Below are 18,040 nucleotides of genomic sequence, written 5' to 3'. Positions count from 1 at the left end.
TATCCTTCAACTTTTACGCTCACCTAAAATGTAGTCATGAGACTCCAGAAATAAAGTGAAGAAGTTTATGAAAACCATCTCATTGTATAGTCCTACTCAATGGGGTGTTTGGGGCATTTAATTGTATAATACATTTGTATAAACGTTGAAAATAAAGCATCTCTCAGCCAAGCTCTGGAATCTTAACTCAAAGCCAGGCTTATCCCCACCCCAGGTAGGAGACGGGGCTTCTTCTCCAGGAAAAATGTGCAGAATCTGGGGTTTAAGTGTCAGTAAATGTAAAAATTTTACTTCTGGTGCAATGTAAAATGGTCTTTTTTTTTTTTTTTTTTTAACGGCTTCACACAAGACATATGGGAATTTCCAGGCTAGGAGCTGAATCAGAGCTGCAGCTGCAGCCTACACCACAGCCACAGCCACACTGGATCCAAGCCACATCTGTGACCTACACTGCAGCTTGCAGCCGTGCCAGAACCTTAACCCACTGAGTGAGGCCAGGGATGGGAACCTCATTCTCACAGAGACAACATCTGGTCCTTAACCCCCTGAGCCACAGCAGGGACTCCCAGAATATTTCTTTTGGAGGAAATGTTTCCTCTTGGGTTTTTTCAGGATGAATCAGCTCTCTCTCTCTGTCTCTGTCTCTCTCCCATCCTCTCTCTTCCCTGCCCTTCTCTCTCTTTCCTTTCCCCTCCTCTCCCTCTGTAAGTCTCAGCAATTGGGAGTTTTGCGTTGGCACAACCCTCCATTATGAGCTTTTTTTCCCTCTTCCAACCCGGCACCTGTGTGCGACGTGTTTTCTCTGAGCTCAGCTCTCACCGCCGCTGCTTCCCTGAATCCTGGTGACGCATGAGGTAGTGGCCATTACTCCCATTTTACAGATGAGAACAGTGAGGCCCAGGGAGATTCACGGTCTCATTCTGGACTCACCAGCAGTAATAGAACTAGGATTGAAGCCCAGGCCTCCGACCCCACTGTTCTTTCTGCTCCACTCCCGCTGGGGGGAGGGTGCCTATTCTTTCATCTGCTTCTAACTCCATTTTTCTAGAGGCTCGGGATGACACCATTCTGTTTTAAATAATTGCAATTAATGTCTCCAACTGCAGTCGGGGGATGTGTGTGCAAGCTGCTTTAGGAAGGCTAGACTCATCGGGATATAGAAGCAAGATATTTCATATACGATGTGAACGAGGCGATTATCAGCAAAACCTGTTTTGTTTTTTGTAACAGGGACGACTTGTGCACTCAGGCCAAGTAAGGAGGCGAGAACTCAAAATCAGTTGTCTTCTTTACCAGGTAACGTCTGTCCCCCAACAGGAAAGGGGAGTGGGTACCAGAGAGGAGTCCTTGCCCAATGTAAAGGAGGTGGTCACCATGGAAACCCAGGTGTTATTACATCTGTATGGGGTTTTGTTTTGTTTTTTTCCTCTTCCTGGAAAGAGAAATAACAAGCTCTCGAAATTCAAATTCCCATTGACTCCGAAGTCATGAACGTATTTCAAAACAGTGTGAGGCTGTGACATTTACAATCACTAAATTCATGTCAGAGAATAAATCCAGAATCACCTCCAATTACTGAATACAGAACAGCCAGCCCTGTGTTGGGATAGAGCAATGATAATGTCCAGAAAATGCTGGAAGGTGCCGGCTGTGGGTGACCACGCTCAGCCACCCAGCCTTTAGAGACTTGGAAATGAGCTAAAAATCAGGGGTAACAGAGACCCAGAAGTAGAGAAGAGGACAAACCAGGGGGACACAGCCTTGCTGCTGTCAACCTCCACCTGCACGGGTCTGCTTGGCACTGCCTGCGGGCACAGGTGTGTGGGCTGTGCACAGCCACGTGAGTGTCACATCCTGGGACAGGGATGTACCTTTCTCGGCCAGAGATCCATCCCCATTAGAGCCAAATAAGGCTCCCGTATCTGACGTCAGGAGTGCTCGGCTGGTGCTGCCTCAGCGGGGGCGATTGATTGAAGAGCTCAAAATGCTGGCTTGGGCAGGACTGATGGCAAGCATCTGAGAGGCACCTCACTGGCCTCATCCTTTCTGAAGAGACACCTGCCAGCTCTGCGGATGGGCATCCTTCCCATCAGTCACCCTGCCTGGCCTTGCTAAAAACTCTAAAGACATCCCATTCTGGGCAGGGGTGGGGCCTTGCCCCGGGGCTGCTGGATGGAAAAGCTTCCTGTCTTCTTCCTCTTCCTCCTGGGTCTGCAGAGGATGAGGAAGCGGAAGGGGAGTGGGGAGGGCCCTGTAGGCGGAAGTAAACAGCCACCCTCCCGATATCTGAAGCGCCTCTCAGCTTTACTTTTTTTTCTTTTTCCTTGTTACAGCTGCACCTGCAGCACACAGAAGTTCCCTGGCTAGGGGTTGAAGTGAAGCTACAGCCAAGGCCTACACCAGAGCCACGGCAACGCCAGATCCTTAACCCGCCGAGCGAAGCCAGTCATCAAACCCGCATCCTCACAGAGACAACAGTGGGTGCTTAACCTGCTGAGCCACAGTGGGAACTCCTCAGTTTTACATGTGAACCCACACCTGGCCCACAGATGAGCACAAAGCAAAGGTTGAAACTTTAGACGAATCGCTTATTCACGTTCCTTCCACTTTCCTGATAGATTTTATGACCAGAGATTGAGAGAAGGACACCCAAATATCCCTCCCCCTCCCCACACGCCCCCAATAAGCAGCTTTTGAACACGCAGCCCATGGAAAGGAGAGACCGAACTGTAGATTATACTATTTCACCACATTTCACAGTGAAAAGTGTGCAGGACGATTCTCTGCTTTCAAAGAGTATCTTGTCACTCCGACCACAAAAATGCCCAGAAGCCTGCTGTTGTGAGCTACCTTTTTATGCCTCCGCAAGGGTGGACCATGTGCTCAGCACCCTTCTAGAATTCCTCATCTCACCTAAGGCTCCCAGGATGCTGTGAAGTCAGAGATTACCCTGGTTTTACAAATGCGAGATCCAAGAGGCCCCGAGAGCCCAGGGTCACGTGCAAATGAATGGCTGGCAGGCTGGGGGCTGGACTTTGTCTGACTCTCAGCCCAGACCACTCACTGCTTCAAATCACCAGGTAAAGCAAACACGACATTGATTAATTGATGGAGAAAAGGTTTGATCTGGAGGCTCTCGGGGTTTGGTGGAGAGTCCACGAACCTGAAGTCTCAACTTCAGAATCCCGGGCAAGACTGGATGCTAAGGTCATTGCACAGACACCCACCACTGTAGGCAGGGTTGGCATCCTGCCACTGGGGCTGCTCAGCCCCGTCTGTCCCCTCTGCGGTGCCCATGGTGGAGACCGCCCTCCAGCCACCCTCGGTCAGACTGCTGTCTCCTCCGTGCCCTGATCCCAGGGTCCCCACGGTCACTCTCCTGCACACACGCACATACAGTGTTCCAAGACAACACGTGTTCCATGAACTCTGCAGCGTGGCTGAATCCCAGGAAGCACCCTGGCCCCAGCTCATCATTCATGTGGCGGTTGCCATGGCATGCTTTCCTCGGCTGTGAACACGGAAGTAATTTCCAGAACTCACCCCGGGAAAGTCAGCCACAGACACAGTGTCAAAAATGTCACTCCCAAAGGAGTCACTTCCATGTGTGACTGGTTTTCTGACTCCCGACTCCAATCCAGTTCCATTCATAAAACCTGGTCGGGGCACCATGCAGGTGCTGCAGGGGGGCCAAAGGGCAGGACGCACGCCAGGCCCTCGAGAGCCCATCCAAGGCAGAGATGCTCCTCCGTGGCCACAGCAGCACAGGCGTTGGTGTTGCTTTTGCACATTCATCATCAAACAGAGGCTGAAGACAGAGGAGACAGTGCAGACTTTGCAGTCAGCCAGCTCCTGGGTTCAAAGCCCATCTTCCTGGCAACCAGTCCTGTCTGTTACAACGCGAGGGTGGGTGGGGGGGTGCATGTTGCTTTGTGAGATTTGCTTTCAGCGCGTCACAGTGTTGAAGCGATGGGGGCAACTTTCGCACAATTAAAAAGAAGCCCACGCGATCCATGCAGACCTTCAGATTAAAGCTGACCATTTGCAAAAGTGCCTTTCTTTACAGCAAAGTGGTTGGCTTAGAAGCTACTAGAACTGCTAAGCTTTCCAGATTACTGAGAGGTTATCTGGGAAAGCTGTGAGTGGAGCTAATCCCCTGAATTAAAATAGTGGATTAACAAAGAAGGCTACACCTGGAGTAGATTTTTAATGTGGATAAGAAATGGCCTCCGGAACCTAATCTTGGTGGAGGAAGTACACACCCCAATTCAAGGCAGCAAAAAATGGGTGGCTTATGCTGCTGGGTGCAAATACCAGTGAAGTCAGGGCTGAATGCCCTGTGGGTGCTCGTATTACTAATTTTTATGGTTTCTTTGGCTTTCCGGTCACTGTAGATTTTGAGTGGTCTCCTTTAACCTTATTTTCCTATAAGGCTGATAATTTTTATTATGGAATTTTGAAGAACCCAAGGCTTTTTTTAAGGGCCATTTATACACTGTCTTAGCAAAAATGCACAGACATATCAACCTTCACGCTGCATCTGCTGTTCCGGTTGTGACTCGGTGCTAAAAGGACTCAGACCTGCTGAGGCTGTTGGAAAGAGGCCTGCCTGGGGCTGGCGACGTGCTCACAAACAGGAGGGTGTGAGTCTGGGGCTGGCCTCGGTCTTGACTTTGGGGGCCCAGGGGACATTGACCCCTGCCAGCACCATTCCTGCTGCAAAAGTGTGACGGGGTTTTACTCTTGGCCAGTGCTTCTCAAAACGGGGTCCCCCACCCCGCCAGCAGCACCAGGCAACTTTTAGAAAAGCACATCTCAGGGCTGACCTGCTGGATGGGAAGCTCTGGGGGTGGGGCGGCCATCTGGCTTTTACCAGGCCCTTCAGGGGGTCCTAATGCCCCGAGAACCAGAGATCTGCCGGCTTATGCCGCTGAACACTTGCTGTGAGAGTTCCCACGTGGGAGACACTGCACACTCCCCTATTCAGTCATCTGTGCTCATTCAACAAATTTTCATTGAGTGTCTGTGATGAATAAGAAACTGTTTTAGGTGCCGGAATGAAGAAAACAGACAAACACTCCTGCTGGTCTTAGAGCAACAGAAATAATGGTTCAGTTTTCAAACTCAGGAACCAGGCTGCCTGGTCTGGACCTCAGCTTCACCACTCCCTAGCTGTGTGACCGCAGGCAAGTTGCTTCAATGCCCCGGTGTCTCAGTTTCCCCATCAGGGCGATGGGATAATAATAGCACCTGTTGCATAGAGAGGTGGTGGTGGTGAGGGTTAAATGGGTTTCAAACCTTACCTAAAACAAGGGAAGCGCTTAAAATGTTGAGTTCGATGTGACATCTATTCAAGTATGATGCAAGAGGTCAGGTTGAATTGGGTCTGATTTCAGGATGGAGTGGCTGTAGGTCTTAAGGCTGCGGACACCTTTGTGAGGGTGAAACAAGGAGGGCAGACTCCTGCTGCAGGTCGTGTAAAAAGATAAAATAAAACCCCAGCATCGCTGGTTGGAAATGGATGGTGGAAGCGGTCTGGGAGCTACTCCTACCAGGCCCTGAGAGGTGGGTGTGGGGATAAAGGGACTGATGAGTGAGGCCCTCGCCCTCTGTGAGACTCCACACGCTGAAAGCAAGCCCCCAGCACCCATCTAGGGAACCCGAGCGGGGATGGAGCAGGACCCCGGAAGTGGAGTCCTCGGCCCTTCGCAGAGAGCAGAGGCACGTGGCAGAGCAGATGGGCAGGGCTGCCCCCTCTCCTTGGGCCAGGCGCAGCAGGCAGCCCCTCCAAGTGCCAGCTCCCCTGGGCTGCGAAACTAAGGTTGACCCATACACGGCGCTCAGAGGGACAGCAAGGCTGTGAGCCGCAGAGCAGGCGACACTACCCTTGGCATTACCCACCGCCGCCCCCCACCGCCCCTTGAGGAGCCAGCTTCCCAGATGTGCAGGTCAGCTGGCTGCCTGCCCCTGCGGCTCCTCGAGGCCACGGAGGGTCTGGCTCTCCCGGCAGCATCTAACCTGCCGAGGCTCTCAGGACCGTCCCTTGTTCTAGAAGGCTCACAGGGAAACACGCCCAAGCATCCACATCGAAGGAAACCAACTGCCGGTGTCACCGCGGCGGGAGAGCCCTGCGCGGGCGGCAGGTGCAGGGGTGGGCGCGAGAACAAGGGGGCGGGGCTCAGAAGGGAGGTTTGCGGCCCCGCCCCTGCACAGGGGTTCCGGGGGGCTCGCCGCGCTGTTTTCCAGGAAATCTACTAGGAGAGAGAAGGCTGGACGACAAAGGCCCTTTCCAGCCCTGGCCGGTGACAAATCAAATCCTCGGACCGAACGTATTTAAGGTATCTGCCCCTTTACCGCTCAGCAGAGGCAGCCCTGAGCCCACCTGCGCTCACCGCCCCCGTGCCTGCAGCCCGCAAACACGCCACTGTCGCTGGGGACGCCGAGACATAATTATCGCATCACTTCGTGAGTGAATTAGGAGCAAACAATTCATTTCCCGGGTCTCCTGTTGAGTTTAAACATGAGACAGCAGGCTCTGATCAGGAGAAATCTGGCAGGATTTACCTGAGGCCCGAAGCTAGGCTAAAAGCAGATTTTGAAAAAAAGAATATAAAAAAGCAGAGGTGAAGGCATGTGTTTCCAGACTCCATACAGTTCAGTCTAGGAATTGATCTCCTGGTACCCAGCTCTGGGCCGAAGGCGGAGGGGGGTTGAGGGGAGACCAACGATCCTCGAACTGCTTCTGAGTCCCTGGGACGGGGCTGGGAAAGGAGACCCACACATGGCACAGCCAGAAGGCAGTCGACCACTGACCTGAGCCCGCCGGTCAGACGTGACCGCAGCCAGAGACTTTGCTGCACGGTGGCCATTCTTCCGAGATGCCGTGGGTGGGGGATGGCGGGGGAGGCCAGGCCCTGCTGCTGAAGAGGCCCCAGCCAGTGGGGGACACAGGTGTCAGTGATTACCAGGGTCCCTGCAACAAAGCAGGTCGGAAAAGGTGAGGGACAGGGCCCTAGACACAGTCTTAGGGGCGGGTGTCCAGAGAAGGTTCCAGGAGGAGGGGGAGTGTGACCTCAGTTCTGGAGAACAAGACAGAGGGGCAGAGGAGGCCAGGCCAGGCTGAGGGCAGCCCCTCTGTGGGCACAGGACAGGCATGTGCTCGGGTGAGGGTGGCTGTGGCAATCCCTGAGGGCTTCCTGGACCAACCTGAGCCTTGAAAACTAGACAGGATGAGCCCTGGGCCCCGAGCCTCGCATCGCAAATGGAAAGAATTCCCCCTCCAATAAGATGCCTGCTTGAAAGCCCAGCCCAGCCTGTGCAGCTCCTCGGGGGCAGTGGCTGAAAGTCTCAGCTCAGGCCTAACTCCAGCGTTGATGAGACCAAAAGAAGTATGATACCTTGGCTTCCTCACAAGTGACAAATACAAACAAAAGAAGGACTTGAAAAAAAAAAAAATAGAACCTGCCTGTAGTCTAGAGATGTGAGCTGTATTTCTTTATCTAAATTCACAGCTTAGAGATTTATTTCGTTACCTAAGTTCACAGCGACCAGCTAAAAGGACTAAGGGAGGTTCTACTGCTTATTCTCCCATTTTAAGAAAGAAAAAGCCATCTTAGACCCACATCTTTGGCATCAATCCAGTTTTTTGAGGATGGATGAGGTACTGGCGTCAGGTGTTTTGGTTTATAGCTGAGTAGTCATCAGCCTGAATGGATGGTAGTGAGCAAGTTACAGTCAATTTGCCCCAAGTCTCACCTGCTCCGAGAAGGCTTCCTGACTTCCCAAGCCTCAGGGCCCCTCTGTTGCTTTGGGGCTAACCATAAAGTGACAGTCACAAACTTTTACCCTAAACGTGCAAGCCTATTCATTCAGGCATTGCTGGAGGGGGCCTGGGGCACAGGATTTCTCAGAGCAAATCAAGTCCATTGCTCGTGGCCCAGGGCGGGACTCACGATCAGGTCTATAAGCTAGAGTTTTCCTCACCCAGGGGCGGGTAGCTGAGCAGGAAAGTGGGAGCCCAGAGGGCATGCAGGTGACACAGGGTCCAAGAACAATGGAACCAGAGTCAGAGAAGTCTGGGCTCAAGGTCTGGCTTCTTTGGTTCACAACTTCTCCAGCGAGAACCGTCTTTACAGAAGCAAAGGTAGACAGGCAGGAGGAGGCAGGTGGAAATCCACGACAGGACAGGAGAGAATACACAAGACAGAAGAGTTTCTAGGATCACACAGTTATACCCCAAGACACTGCAGGAAATTTCCGAGGGCTTTCAGGGCCACTTCAGGTAAAAAACAAACAAAAACCCGAGATTAATTTCCAAAAGTGAGGGCAGGCAGAAATTCAGTAACTGCTGCCCAGTTATTTCAATGTCAGTGGCTGGCAGAAATCTATCAATGGGGGTGGCCAGATGGTGTGTGAGTTTGATCAGCGATGCCCGTGTTCCCTAACTCCCCTTAGAAATGTGTTATAGACAGAGTGTAGCCTGTTTGAGCAAAACACTTGATACACTCCTTATTCTTTTTAGCAAGCTAGGGAAGGATGAGCTATGTGATGTGGTGTGAGGTGGGGAGTTCTGAGGCTGTTTGCAGGAGAGCAGATAAGCTCTGTGTTGCTCCTGCAGGTTCCAAGATCGGATTTTGCATGGAGGCCAATCTTGCCCTAACTTTCAAACAATCGGAGCTGTTCCACAGCGCAATGAGATTGAGAGTGAGCTCCCCGTCACTCTAAGTATTCAACTAACATTTACAGTGACATCTGCCAGCACTGCCCTAGAGGAATACATAGTGTTGGGGCCTGAAGTGAGAAGACCCAAACTCAAGGATTTGCGTGGTCTCTTCCTGCCTGTGTGACCTTGGGAAATTCACTTCGCCCCTCTAATTCTTGGCCTCCTTCTATGTAAAGTGAGGCTAATTCTTTATAGAGAGGGTATGAGTTACGGAGAGGTTGTAAGTCATAAATTAAACGAGATGATGTCCATAAAAGCATTTTATAAACTAAAAAATGCTGTACTAATGTGTGTTAGCATTAGGATTTTAGAAGCCTGGAAATAAAGGACTCCTGAGGCTAGCAGCGTTTCGTGCAGACGGCAGGATCAGACGCTGGCACTCTGAAGCCTGGATAGGAATAAAGTGCCGCGAAGCATATCACCCCGGCTCTGGCACGCGGGGCATAGATTATTACTCCAGCGCCTCGCTCAGTTGTAATGATTATTTAAAGCGTCAAGGCCAGCCTAGCGTATCGGCTTGCAAGTTGGCATATTTTTATTTTGGTTTCTTCCAAGTTTGAAAGATGATGAATTGGGTCCTCTTCTAGGTCCACAGACAGTCGATGAAATTCCCCACCTAATTAAAGAAGTTGACAGATGGAAATGAGTTTCATGACATTATAGCCCCAGCTCACTGCTGGGCTTGGAGCAAGGTCGCCGGGCTGTTCACGGGGCCTCCGCGGGGAGAAGGACATTGCAGCTGGACAGGGTTGCTTTCCTTTTTTTTTCTTTTTTTTTTTTTTTTCCCCAGAGAGGCTGCAGAGACACCGTGGTCTGGGGGCTCGCTTCTCAGCTGCAACATCTAGCCACTCATCTCAGAGTCCTGCAGACGGAAAATGAGCTGGAAAAGCTCGTTTCTGGGATCTGGGGAGCATGACTGCGTTTCATTCTCGTTTGCTGTGTGCCTTCCACTTGCTCGTGTGGTTCCATCATGCAGGACTGGCTGAGCAACTCCTCCACGCGGCCAAGCTGCCGTCTCTCCATGAGCGAGACCTGGGCCCGGCCCTGTCCCAACACAGGAGCCTCCTGATGGATCCGCCACCAGAGCCGAGCCAGTGAACTGACCCCACATTCATTCCTGCCGGTTCCCTGGGCTGCCAGCTTGTCAGCCACGGGCCCCAGGAGGGTAGCAGACCCGGTGACTCTTCCAGTGGCTTCTGGTCTATCCAGTGATGGAGCTGGGGAGCCATGGCAGCAGAGGGATCCCCACTCTAAAAGGATGCTGGAATTGGGTGATTCCTCAGCCATTTCCAGGGGCCTAAGAGATTACAAATTTGCAGCGGCAGAGTAGTGACATGTCTAAGACATTAGAGCGCTATATAGCGAAAACCAAAAATATTAGCTCTGGGGCTCTGTCGCTTAACGACCTGAGTGTCCTTGGGCAAGTGGGTGGTCTCGAGGCATTTTCCCAGCTATAAATAAGGATGAAAATTTCCACCTCCCAGAAGGCCTTTAGGTTCAGGAGAAAACTACATACACTGAGAGCCCAACACCTCGCCTGGCACATAGTAGGGACTCAGTTAATGTTTGTTCATTCCCTTCCCTTCCATCTCGAAGAACAAGGGTTTCTCTTTTCCTTCAAGACAACAAGGACTCTTTTGTCCAAAGCTCTGACAGGTAACAGACTGACAAAGAGGGGGCGCTCCCAGGACTAAAGTGAGAGACGAGACGGGGCTTCCCATCAAATCCAGCTCAGTGGGAAGTATTCAAGACCACTTTGCTCCCCACACTCCGATCTCCCCAGGGACCCGGTGCCCTTGCCCCACAGCTTCCAGGGCAAGTGGGCCCCCCCTTTTCCGGATCTGGTGCAGGTGGTGTCCTGCTAGCGGCCCAGAAAGCAGAGCCACCCACCTCCCAGCCGGGCCGTGTTCCAGGCACTGCCTTTTACGGCACGATATTCGCAAGGCTCTGCATTTCTAGACGATGTAAATCTTCCTTCTTCCTGCGCAAGTAATTGCCTTGCTGCATAAAACTGACTGTTGAAAAAGTGTGAGCCCGCTTCTCCATTCCCTTTCCACCACGTAAGCATTCCTACAGATCCCGCCTTGGTGGCCCAGATGGTCTATGAGAAGAAATCAACAGCAACCCATCACCAGGCATTTCTTGGTGCCAAGGCACACAGAAGGTTTATGTTTCACCATGGAAAGGTGAGTATCTCGAACAAGGCAGAACCCAGGGTACTAAAAGCGCCTTTGCTTTCACAGCCTCTTTCACAGTGGCGGGTTTTATTCTGAATCTCACTAGATGCTCGACAAGCATTAAAAGCAACCACTTCTGGACCCCAAATATGCTGTCTTCTGAGTTCTTTTTGTGTCCTTGAGCTGCGCCAGCCAGGGAAGAGAAGGCCGTTCTCCGTGGGAGCACAGCGATGCTGAGAAAGATGGCCTTGTTTACGCTGCAACCAGAACAGCAGCTGCGTGGGGGCCTGGACCCCCTGCCCAGCCTGCTCCTACAGCAGATAAGGGGATGGAGGTCCAGGTCGCCGGGCACAGGGGTGTGTGGTTTTCTGTATGTGAAGTTAACCTGGCCTGTAGAATGGAGTTCAAGTCCACTGACTGCCGTGACCATATTTCTACCCGCAGGCTCCATGCTGGCACAGGCTCTATGGAACACAATTTCTCATGCCTCGTGTCTTGAATCCTGCCACTTGTATCATCCTCAAAAAGGTTCCTATTCAGTAGTATTGCTTCTGGATCTTTGAGAATTCAGAGAAAGCCATGGGCATCCTCCCCTCTCTCTCCCCCGTCCCTCACACACACCCACACACCATATATAATGTACAATTTTGCAGGCAATTTCTGGATTTCTTGGACCTCCTGAAGCCCATCCGTACAACCCCAGCGGTCAGCAGATCGCCCAGGTAAGAAGTTTGCTCTAATGTCAGCCCATCCTAGGGAATAATGAACTAAAGCGTCTCCCCTTGATGTAAGCTGTCTGTGGGCAAAGTCATTTCACGTTCAGCTCTCTATTTCCCATGGCCATTAACCCAGTACCAAGGGATGATGAGAGCTCCATTCCAAGTCTAAATCAGCACGGCCCCAAGACCCAACAGGTTTAATTTATTAACTGAAAAAAGATTCTACCCACCGCATGGAGTATAGAATTATCACACACCTTAAGCGGGAGCCTCATTCTCAACCCTCTAAACTGACAAACAACCCCCCCCACACACACACACACAGATCCAGGTGCTTCCTGGCTCTGAGCCCCCTGCAGCTCCCAACGCCTCTTCTGAGCATCTTCATAGCATGACCCCCTCACCTGCCTCTGCTACCTGGACCACCTCATCACCACCCAGAATTCCCGTCTCTCAGTCTGACGATAACCAGGCACCATGAAACACAGATGCACTTTTCTTTCCAGCAGAAGAAAAATGGTTATTTCACACAAAGCTGCATTGAGCTCATTGTTGACTCTCGAGGTAAGAGTCGGTCTGCAGCCCAAGTGCAGACCTGAGAATGGGGGAGGAGGAGCGGAAAGAAAGAGGGACGGAGCTGGATGGCCATACCCAGGTCCTCTTCCCATCTCTGCTGCTCACCTGCTGGGTGACCCTGTGTGTGTCACTGCACCCGTCTTCACCTGTTTCCTCATCTGTCAAATGAGGACAACAGTATTTTCCTGGCGCAGTTGCTTTGAGAGTCCAAGGCTGGGGATGTGCCTTGTAAATGGAGGGGACGAATAGGAATGATCCCCCTCCCACCCCCCGGGGCACAGTCCCAGCCACTCCACATACCAGGGTGGTGGGAACAGTGCCCCCAGGAAGTCGGGAGCCTGTCAGGACCTTGCTGCACCTACCCTACAAGGTCATCCCCTAAGCTGAGAGGCCTGAGCAATAGCACAGACCCCGGTAACCTCCATCCCCAGAGGACAGACCAGCTCCAGGCCGCCTCCGGGACCAGAAGCCCTGAACTTATACAGCAATTACCCTTTTCTGGCAAACTCTCTGGGCCCACAACTCGCAGCAGCACGGTTAACAGACAGAAAGGAGCTAATAAGCCCCGGGGCAGAGAAGAGCAGGGCTGTGGCATCCCGTTACCATGGAAACTCCTGCAGGTGCTCCTGAAAGGCAAGACAAGGGCGGGGGGTGGGGGTGGGGGGGCTGCTGTTCTGTCCCTTTCAGCAAGTCTAAAAGTGAGAGGGGTCATGGGGTGAGAGGGGCCACCGAGTGCCAGCGGCAGATACACCGAGGCCCCTGCCTGTGCACACGGCTAGTAAACAGCTGAGTAGGCTGCTCCCGGATCTGTTCATCACTCTGCACCAGGCTGCCCCTCAGCCGACATCCCAACTTGAGGAAATCGCGTCTCTGCTGCACAGACCTCCCGGTACCCCCTCTGGAGGCTTGAGGATAGCTGCTCCCTGTTGCTGTCCAGCTGAGATCTAAACTAGGACCGTGGCCAGGCCCAGCTCCCCACCTGGTAGCAGAGCAGTGCTGACCCAACCAAAGCCCGTCCCTGGGATCTGCCTGATGATGGGAGGGACAAGGAAGGCTCCCTTTCTTCTCCTCTCCGGTGGCCCAGCCATCAGGATCAAGCCCAGGAACCCCCGCCACATGGAGAAGGCCCATCTGTAGGAGTGAGTGAAACTGGCAGGCAGAGGACTCAGTGACACTGATAAGAAATGAGAGGGACCTGTGCAGGTGTCTGGGTCCCTAGATGTGGGGTTCCCGGAGGGCCTCCGCCCCTGCCCTTTCTGAAGTTGGATATGAGTGTGCACAGTGGCCAGTCCCATCGCTCTGCGCTGTCCTCTATCAATAGCACCTGTATTTCTTCCCCCCCCCCCACACTGTCTAGGGCTGTGGAGACCCCAGCGTGGTGTGGCAGTCATCCTTGTGCCATCTGCCATCACCGCTCCTGGGAACTGAAAGCCACCCCCCCTTGAAGAGGCTCAGAAAAGGCACTGGGAACGAGGCGGGGAACCAAGCTTGGGGGTGGGTCCGGGGTGCCTTTCCACTTCCCTGTACCACCAGGCAGGCCGCCATTCACCTGCAGGCAACACCACGGCCCCTGGGGCACCAGGAGTTAGCTTCAGATGGCAGAGGTCCTTCACTCACAGCGGGGGTGACTTCGCCTCTCTGTGCCTATCTTTCCTTCTCTGCAAGTTGGGGACTAGGCTGACCGGCCTCCCAGAGTTGTTGTCAGGATGAAAGGAGGTGATGCATCGTTCCAGGGAAGATGGAGTTTTGGCAGCAGGAGCCTGGATGCCTAGACCCCGCCCCATCCCCACCCGGCATTTACTCTAATAAACCAGGAATTACAAAGGAGGGGATCAGGGAAGGGCACGGTCCACCTGTGTGCCAAGGATGCTTCTGCTGGAGCAGCTGCTGCTCCATGGGTTGGACACCCAGATTCCAATCATGGTGGGAACTCCCAGGGATGGAGCCCTGAGAGGGCACTGGCTCAGCTCTTTTTTGTGGGTTTAATCTTGGCTTCAATGGGGCATCTGCCATGTGGAGCCCAGACTGCTTCCGCTTGCAGACCTTGTTATGAATAGCCCTACCATAAACAAAGAGAGTGGACAAGATGCCATGATGCTAACTGGGGCTCAACAAAACAAAACAGAACATCTGCTCATGGTATGTAGATACACACAATGGAATATTATTCAGCCTTTAAAAAGGAGGGGCATCCTGAAATATGCTACAGCATAAGTAGAATGGTAGTTGCCAGGGTCTGGGGGTACAGGGTGGGGAGAGCTGGAGTTGTTTAACGGGTGTATAATTTCAGTTTTGCAAGATGAAAAAGTTCTGGAGATTGTTTGCACAACGGTGTGAAGACACTTAATACTGCTAAACTGTACACTTAGAAATAGGTAAGATGGTCACTTTTACGGCGTATGTTTTACCACAATTGAAACACACACACACACACACACAGAGCTTGGGGATGCAGAATAGAGATTTGAGCCTCAAAGACCACAAAGTTCAGAACTCATTTTTCCCACCGACTGACTACATGATCCACATATTGTTTAACCTGTGAGCCTCATCAGGCTCAATAAAATGCATAAAAATTCTAGCAGTGAGGTTATTGTGAGGATATACCTATAATGGACGTTGCAAGTTACATAAAAAACTGCCACTGATCCAAACATGATGTGAAAGGCTTGGATTATCACGGCTAGGGAGCCTCTCTGGTTGACCACGCAGAGCCATTGGAGTGCGTTACTTGCCGGGCAGGCAGAGGACAGGGTTAGATATGGTTCAGGAAGATGGTTCTGATGCTTGCAGGAGGGGCGCTGGGGTAGAAGGACCGGAGGCAAGGAGACCAGGCTGAGGAGGGCGGGGAGCAGGTGAAGATGGGGCCTCAGCGTCCTCTGTAGTAAAAGGAGCAGCTTCAAGAACATTCAGGGACTTGGCGCAACATGTTGTGGGCCAAGAGGATGAGCGAAAGGGCTGGCTCAGCCACGTCCAAGGGCGCAAGATGGCCAGACCCCCTGCAGACCGCACACACCCGGGCTTGCTTGCGGCTTTGGGGGGGGGGGTCTTGCATCACAGCGACCCCCTGCGGCTGGGAGGAGGCAGGTCACCACTCCTGCGATGGAACTTTAAGCTCCTGCTGCCACCCCTGCTTTGTGACAACCTTCAGACAGAGGCGATGACGGGGGGAGTCCCAACAGGGCGGTGGGGAGGCTGGACTGGGTGACCTCCAGGGGTCCCTCTAGTCCACAGGCCTCTGGACGTCGCAAATGGACCAGTCTTCCCACCTCCTAATCAGCGAGAGTTTGAAAGCGAAATGGCACAGGGATTGAGCCCTAACCGAACTGAAGTTTGAGGAGAGCTGGGCTTTCTCCCAGCCACGGGGGTTATAGCTGGAGTTAGGTCTTTTTTTCTAAAAGGGAGCATCCCTTCTCGAGGGCTGCGGGATAAAAAGTTCCACTTTCATAAGAAATTCAAGGGTTGAAAGGCTCTCTTTCGCCTAACAGAGCCTGGGTCCCTTTGGGGTCATATCTTTTATAAGTGGAGACAGCCGGCTGCTGCCGCTGCGGCCGTGCTCAACCCCTTTCCTTTTAGCAAAGCGCCTGGCCACGGAGACAGCAGGGCGCAGCCAGCCAGAATCCTCAAGGAGTACGGCATCGTGCCAGGCCACTCCCTGGCCACGCCTGTGTAGACGGACAGGTCTGGGGACAGGCTGTCCACGCAGCTCTCAGCTCCAGCCAGGGCCCTGGTCCCGACACCCCCTCCCCTGCCCCCAGACCCCGGAGGAGGCACTCCCCTATGAACCGGAGCCTCACAGCAGTGGAGAGGTGTAGACAGGAAACACACAGAGAAAGCCAAGGCGAAGCTGCCAGGGGATCGCAAACCCAGAACCCCGAGTCCAATCGGGGCTTTCTCATGGACCTCGCGGCCTCAGCAAGAGGCGTGTCGCGGGTGCAGATGACACCAATTCCATCGGCCAGGCTGAGGGTGAAACCCCACCTCCTGCGCTTGGCTGGTCTAGGACCAGGACGGCCCCCCAAGAGCCTCCCCCACCCCCAGGGCTGTCCAGATTCCACACCGCACCCCTGACCTTTGCCGCGGGCTTTGGTTTCTGAAATCCAATCCGCCGCATCCTGACGCACCGTCCAGAGCTGTGACCGCCGCCGGGGAGGAGGCACCCCCGCTCCACCCGGCCTCAGACTCGGAGCTGAGCGTGACTTCTCTCCCGGTGCACGTGAGGCACTCGGCTCTCAGCTGTGAGCCGGGTGTTCTCAAGTTTGCAGCGTGAGTCTCTGACTCCAGGTTCATCAGAACCACAGGGAACCAGGCCGGCTTCTCAGACTCCGCCCACGTAGGGACCTGCCGACGAGAGGCCTTTTCTTCCTCTCAAGCGCTGCACGCCCGGTGCTGTGTTCCTGTTGTCCCAGGTTCTGGGCCCTCCTCAGTGCAGCATGAGTTTGGGGTTGTTAGGAAGAGGGATGGAATCCCCGCCCTTGGAGGCAGAGGAGAGGAGCCAGCAGCTGCGTGTCCAGTTACCTGGAGCAAAGGGTGGCCTCCTCTTGCCAAAGAACAGGGCAGACTCGCCTTCAAATGCTCTCCTGCTCCACTGAGTCCCGTTACAGAATGATAAGACCCAGTTTTCAAGGGGAGGGGGCAACTTAACAGACCCAGGGAACCGCCTCAGCTCCAGGCCTACATTCAGCTGCAGGTTAAACAAGGGATGGGCCTTTTCATCCCCCCAAATTGTCCTCTGCCTTTTAGGGCAGTTCCTGCTCACCCCGCAGGGAAGGGCGGGAAAGAGAACTGGCTTTGACAGCCCCCCCCTCCCCAGGCTCCCCCTTGCCCCAGCCACCCTTCCAGAGAAAGGCGCCTCAGCCCCGATATTCTGATTTAATGGCTGGGGGTAGGGACTGGTTCAGTCCGGTTTCAAGTCTCCTCAGGTGATTCTAATGCACAAGCGCGATTGTTAACCACTGGGCTCAGTGACCTTCAAAGCGGGTATGAACTAGAAGGTGCAGGCTTGTTCTCGTTGCCGTCAGTGGGGTGATGCCATAAGCAGAGTCTACAGAGACCGGCAGTGGTGGTCAGACTTACTGCCCCTTGGGGGAAACCTGGAACACTAGGGAAGGTCCTTTGCGAGAAGTAGGGGCGTCTGTCCACTGCGGGATGAAAGCTCTTGAACAGAGAGAAGGGAGCCCACCTTTCACAAGGCTGGGACGTCTGCCGGCAGCTGCAGACTCCAAGGACATTTCCCGGCCCCCCCTTTGCTACGATGTTGTGACTGAAGGGAGGGCTGGAAAATATAGCCTGGTGTCATTCAAATGCCCTCCAGGAAATTCATCCAGGTTCCTTGGCAGAGGACCTGAAGGCCTTCAGTGTTAGTCCAGCATCACGGCCAAGGGCGAGGTTCTGAGTCAGATGACCTAGGGTTGTTGCACACTTGCTAGCTTTGTGTCCTTGGACAAATTACTTACCTTCTCTGTGCCTCATTTCCTGATAAGCTACCATGACATTAAATGATCAAGTGTGCTTAGAGCTTGGGGTATAAGTTTGGGAGAGAATTTCTGCAGCTGAAGAGGGGTCCCAGCACCACCTTCAGAGAGGAGTCCCCTGGTGGAGCGGGGCTCGGGGAAGGGCACAGGGCCACTGGGGGCTGCGAGGCGGTGGCGTCACCTTGTTGAACTGCAATATCCAGAAAGGCGTTACTAGCCCGCTTATGCATGAGGCTGAGAGAGAGGACTGGCTTGCCTGGAGGTCACATGACATTCACGCTGGGGCCACCTGATGCCAAAGGCTCACTCCCGCCTCTGCTCGCCGTGGGGTCCGCTTTCCAGGCAAGCACGGCTATGACATCTGAGCAAGAG

At 53.3% G+C, this 18,040-nt stretch overlaps 1 protein-coding gene across 1 annotated transcript; it reads right to left on the bottom strand.

Annotated features, from left to right (window-relative positions):
• Positions 1-1,212: 1,212 nt before the first annotated feature.
• Positions 1,213-16,424, bottom strand: LOC146404951 (uncharacterized). The gene is made up of 3 exons (XM_085016153.1): positions 16,267-16,424; positions 6,814-6,973; positions 1,213-3,808 (listed from the first exon to the last, which is right to left on the bottom strand). The coding sequence occupies exons 2-3, from the start codon at positions 6,867-6,869 to the stop codon at positions 3,478-3,480; spliced, it is 387 nt and encodes a 128-aa protein (XP_084872279.1). The 5' UTR covers positions 6,870-6,973; positions 16,267-16,424; the 3' UTR covers positions 1,213-3,477.
• Between the last annotated feature and the right edge of the window lie 1,616 nt (positions 16,425-18,040).

This window comes from Sus scrofa, chromosome 3 (assembly GCF_054392235.1).
Source record: "Sus scrofa isolate SSC_HxYL_T2T_F1_AM1 chromosome 3, Sscrofa_HxYL_maternal_Yorkshire_Landrace_v2.0, whole genome shotgun sequence".
Lineage (NCBI taxonomy): Eukaryota > Metazoa > Chordata > Mammalia > Artiodactyla > Suidae > Sus > Sus scrofa.
Note: the sequence above shows the minus strand (reverse complement) of the source record. Positions and strands in the feature narration are given on the sequence as shown.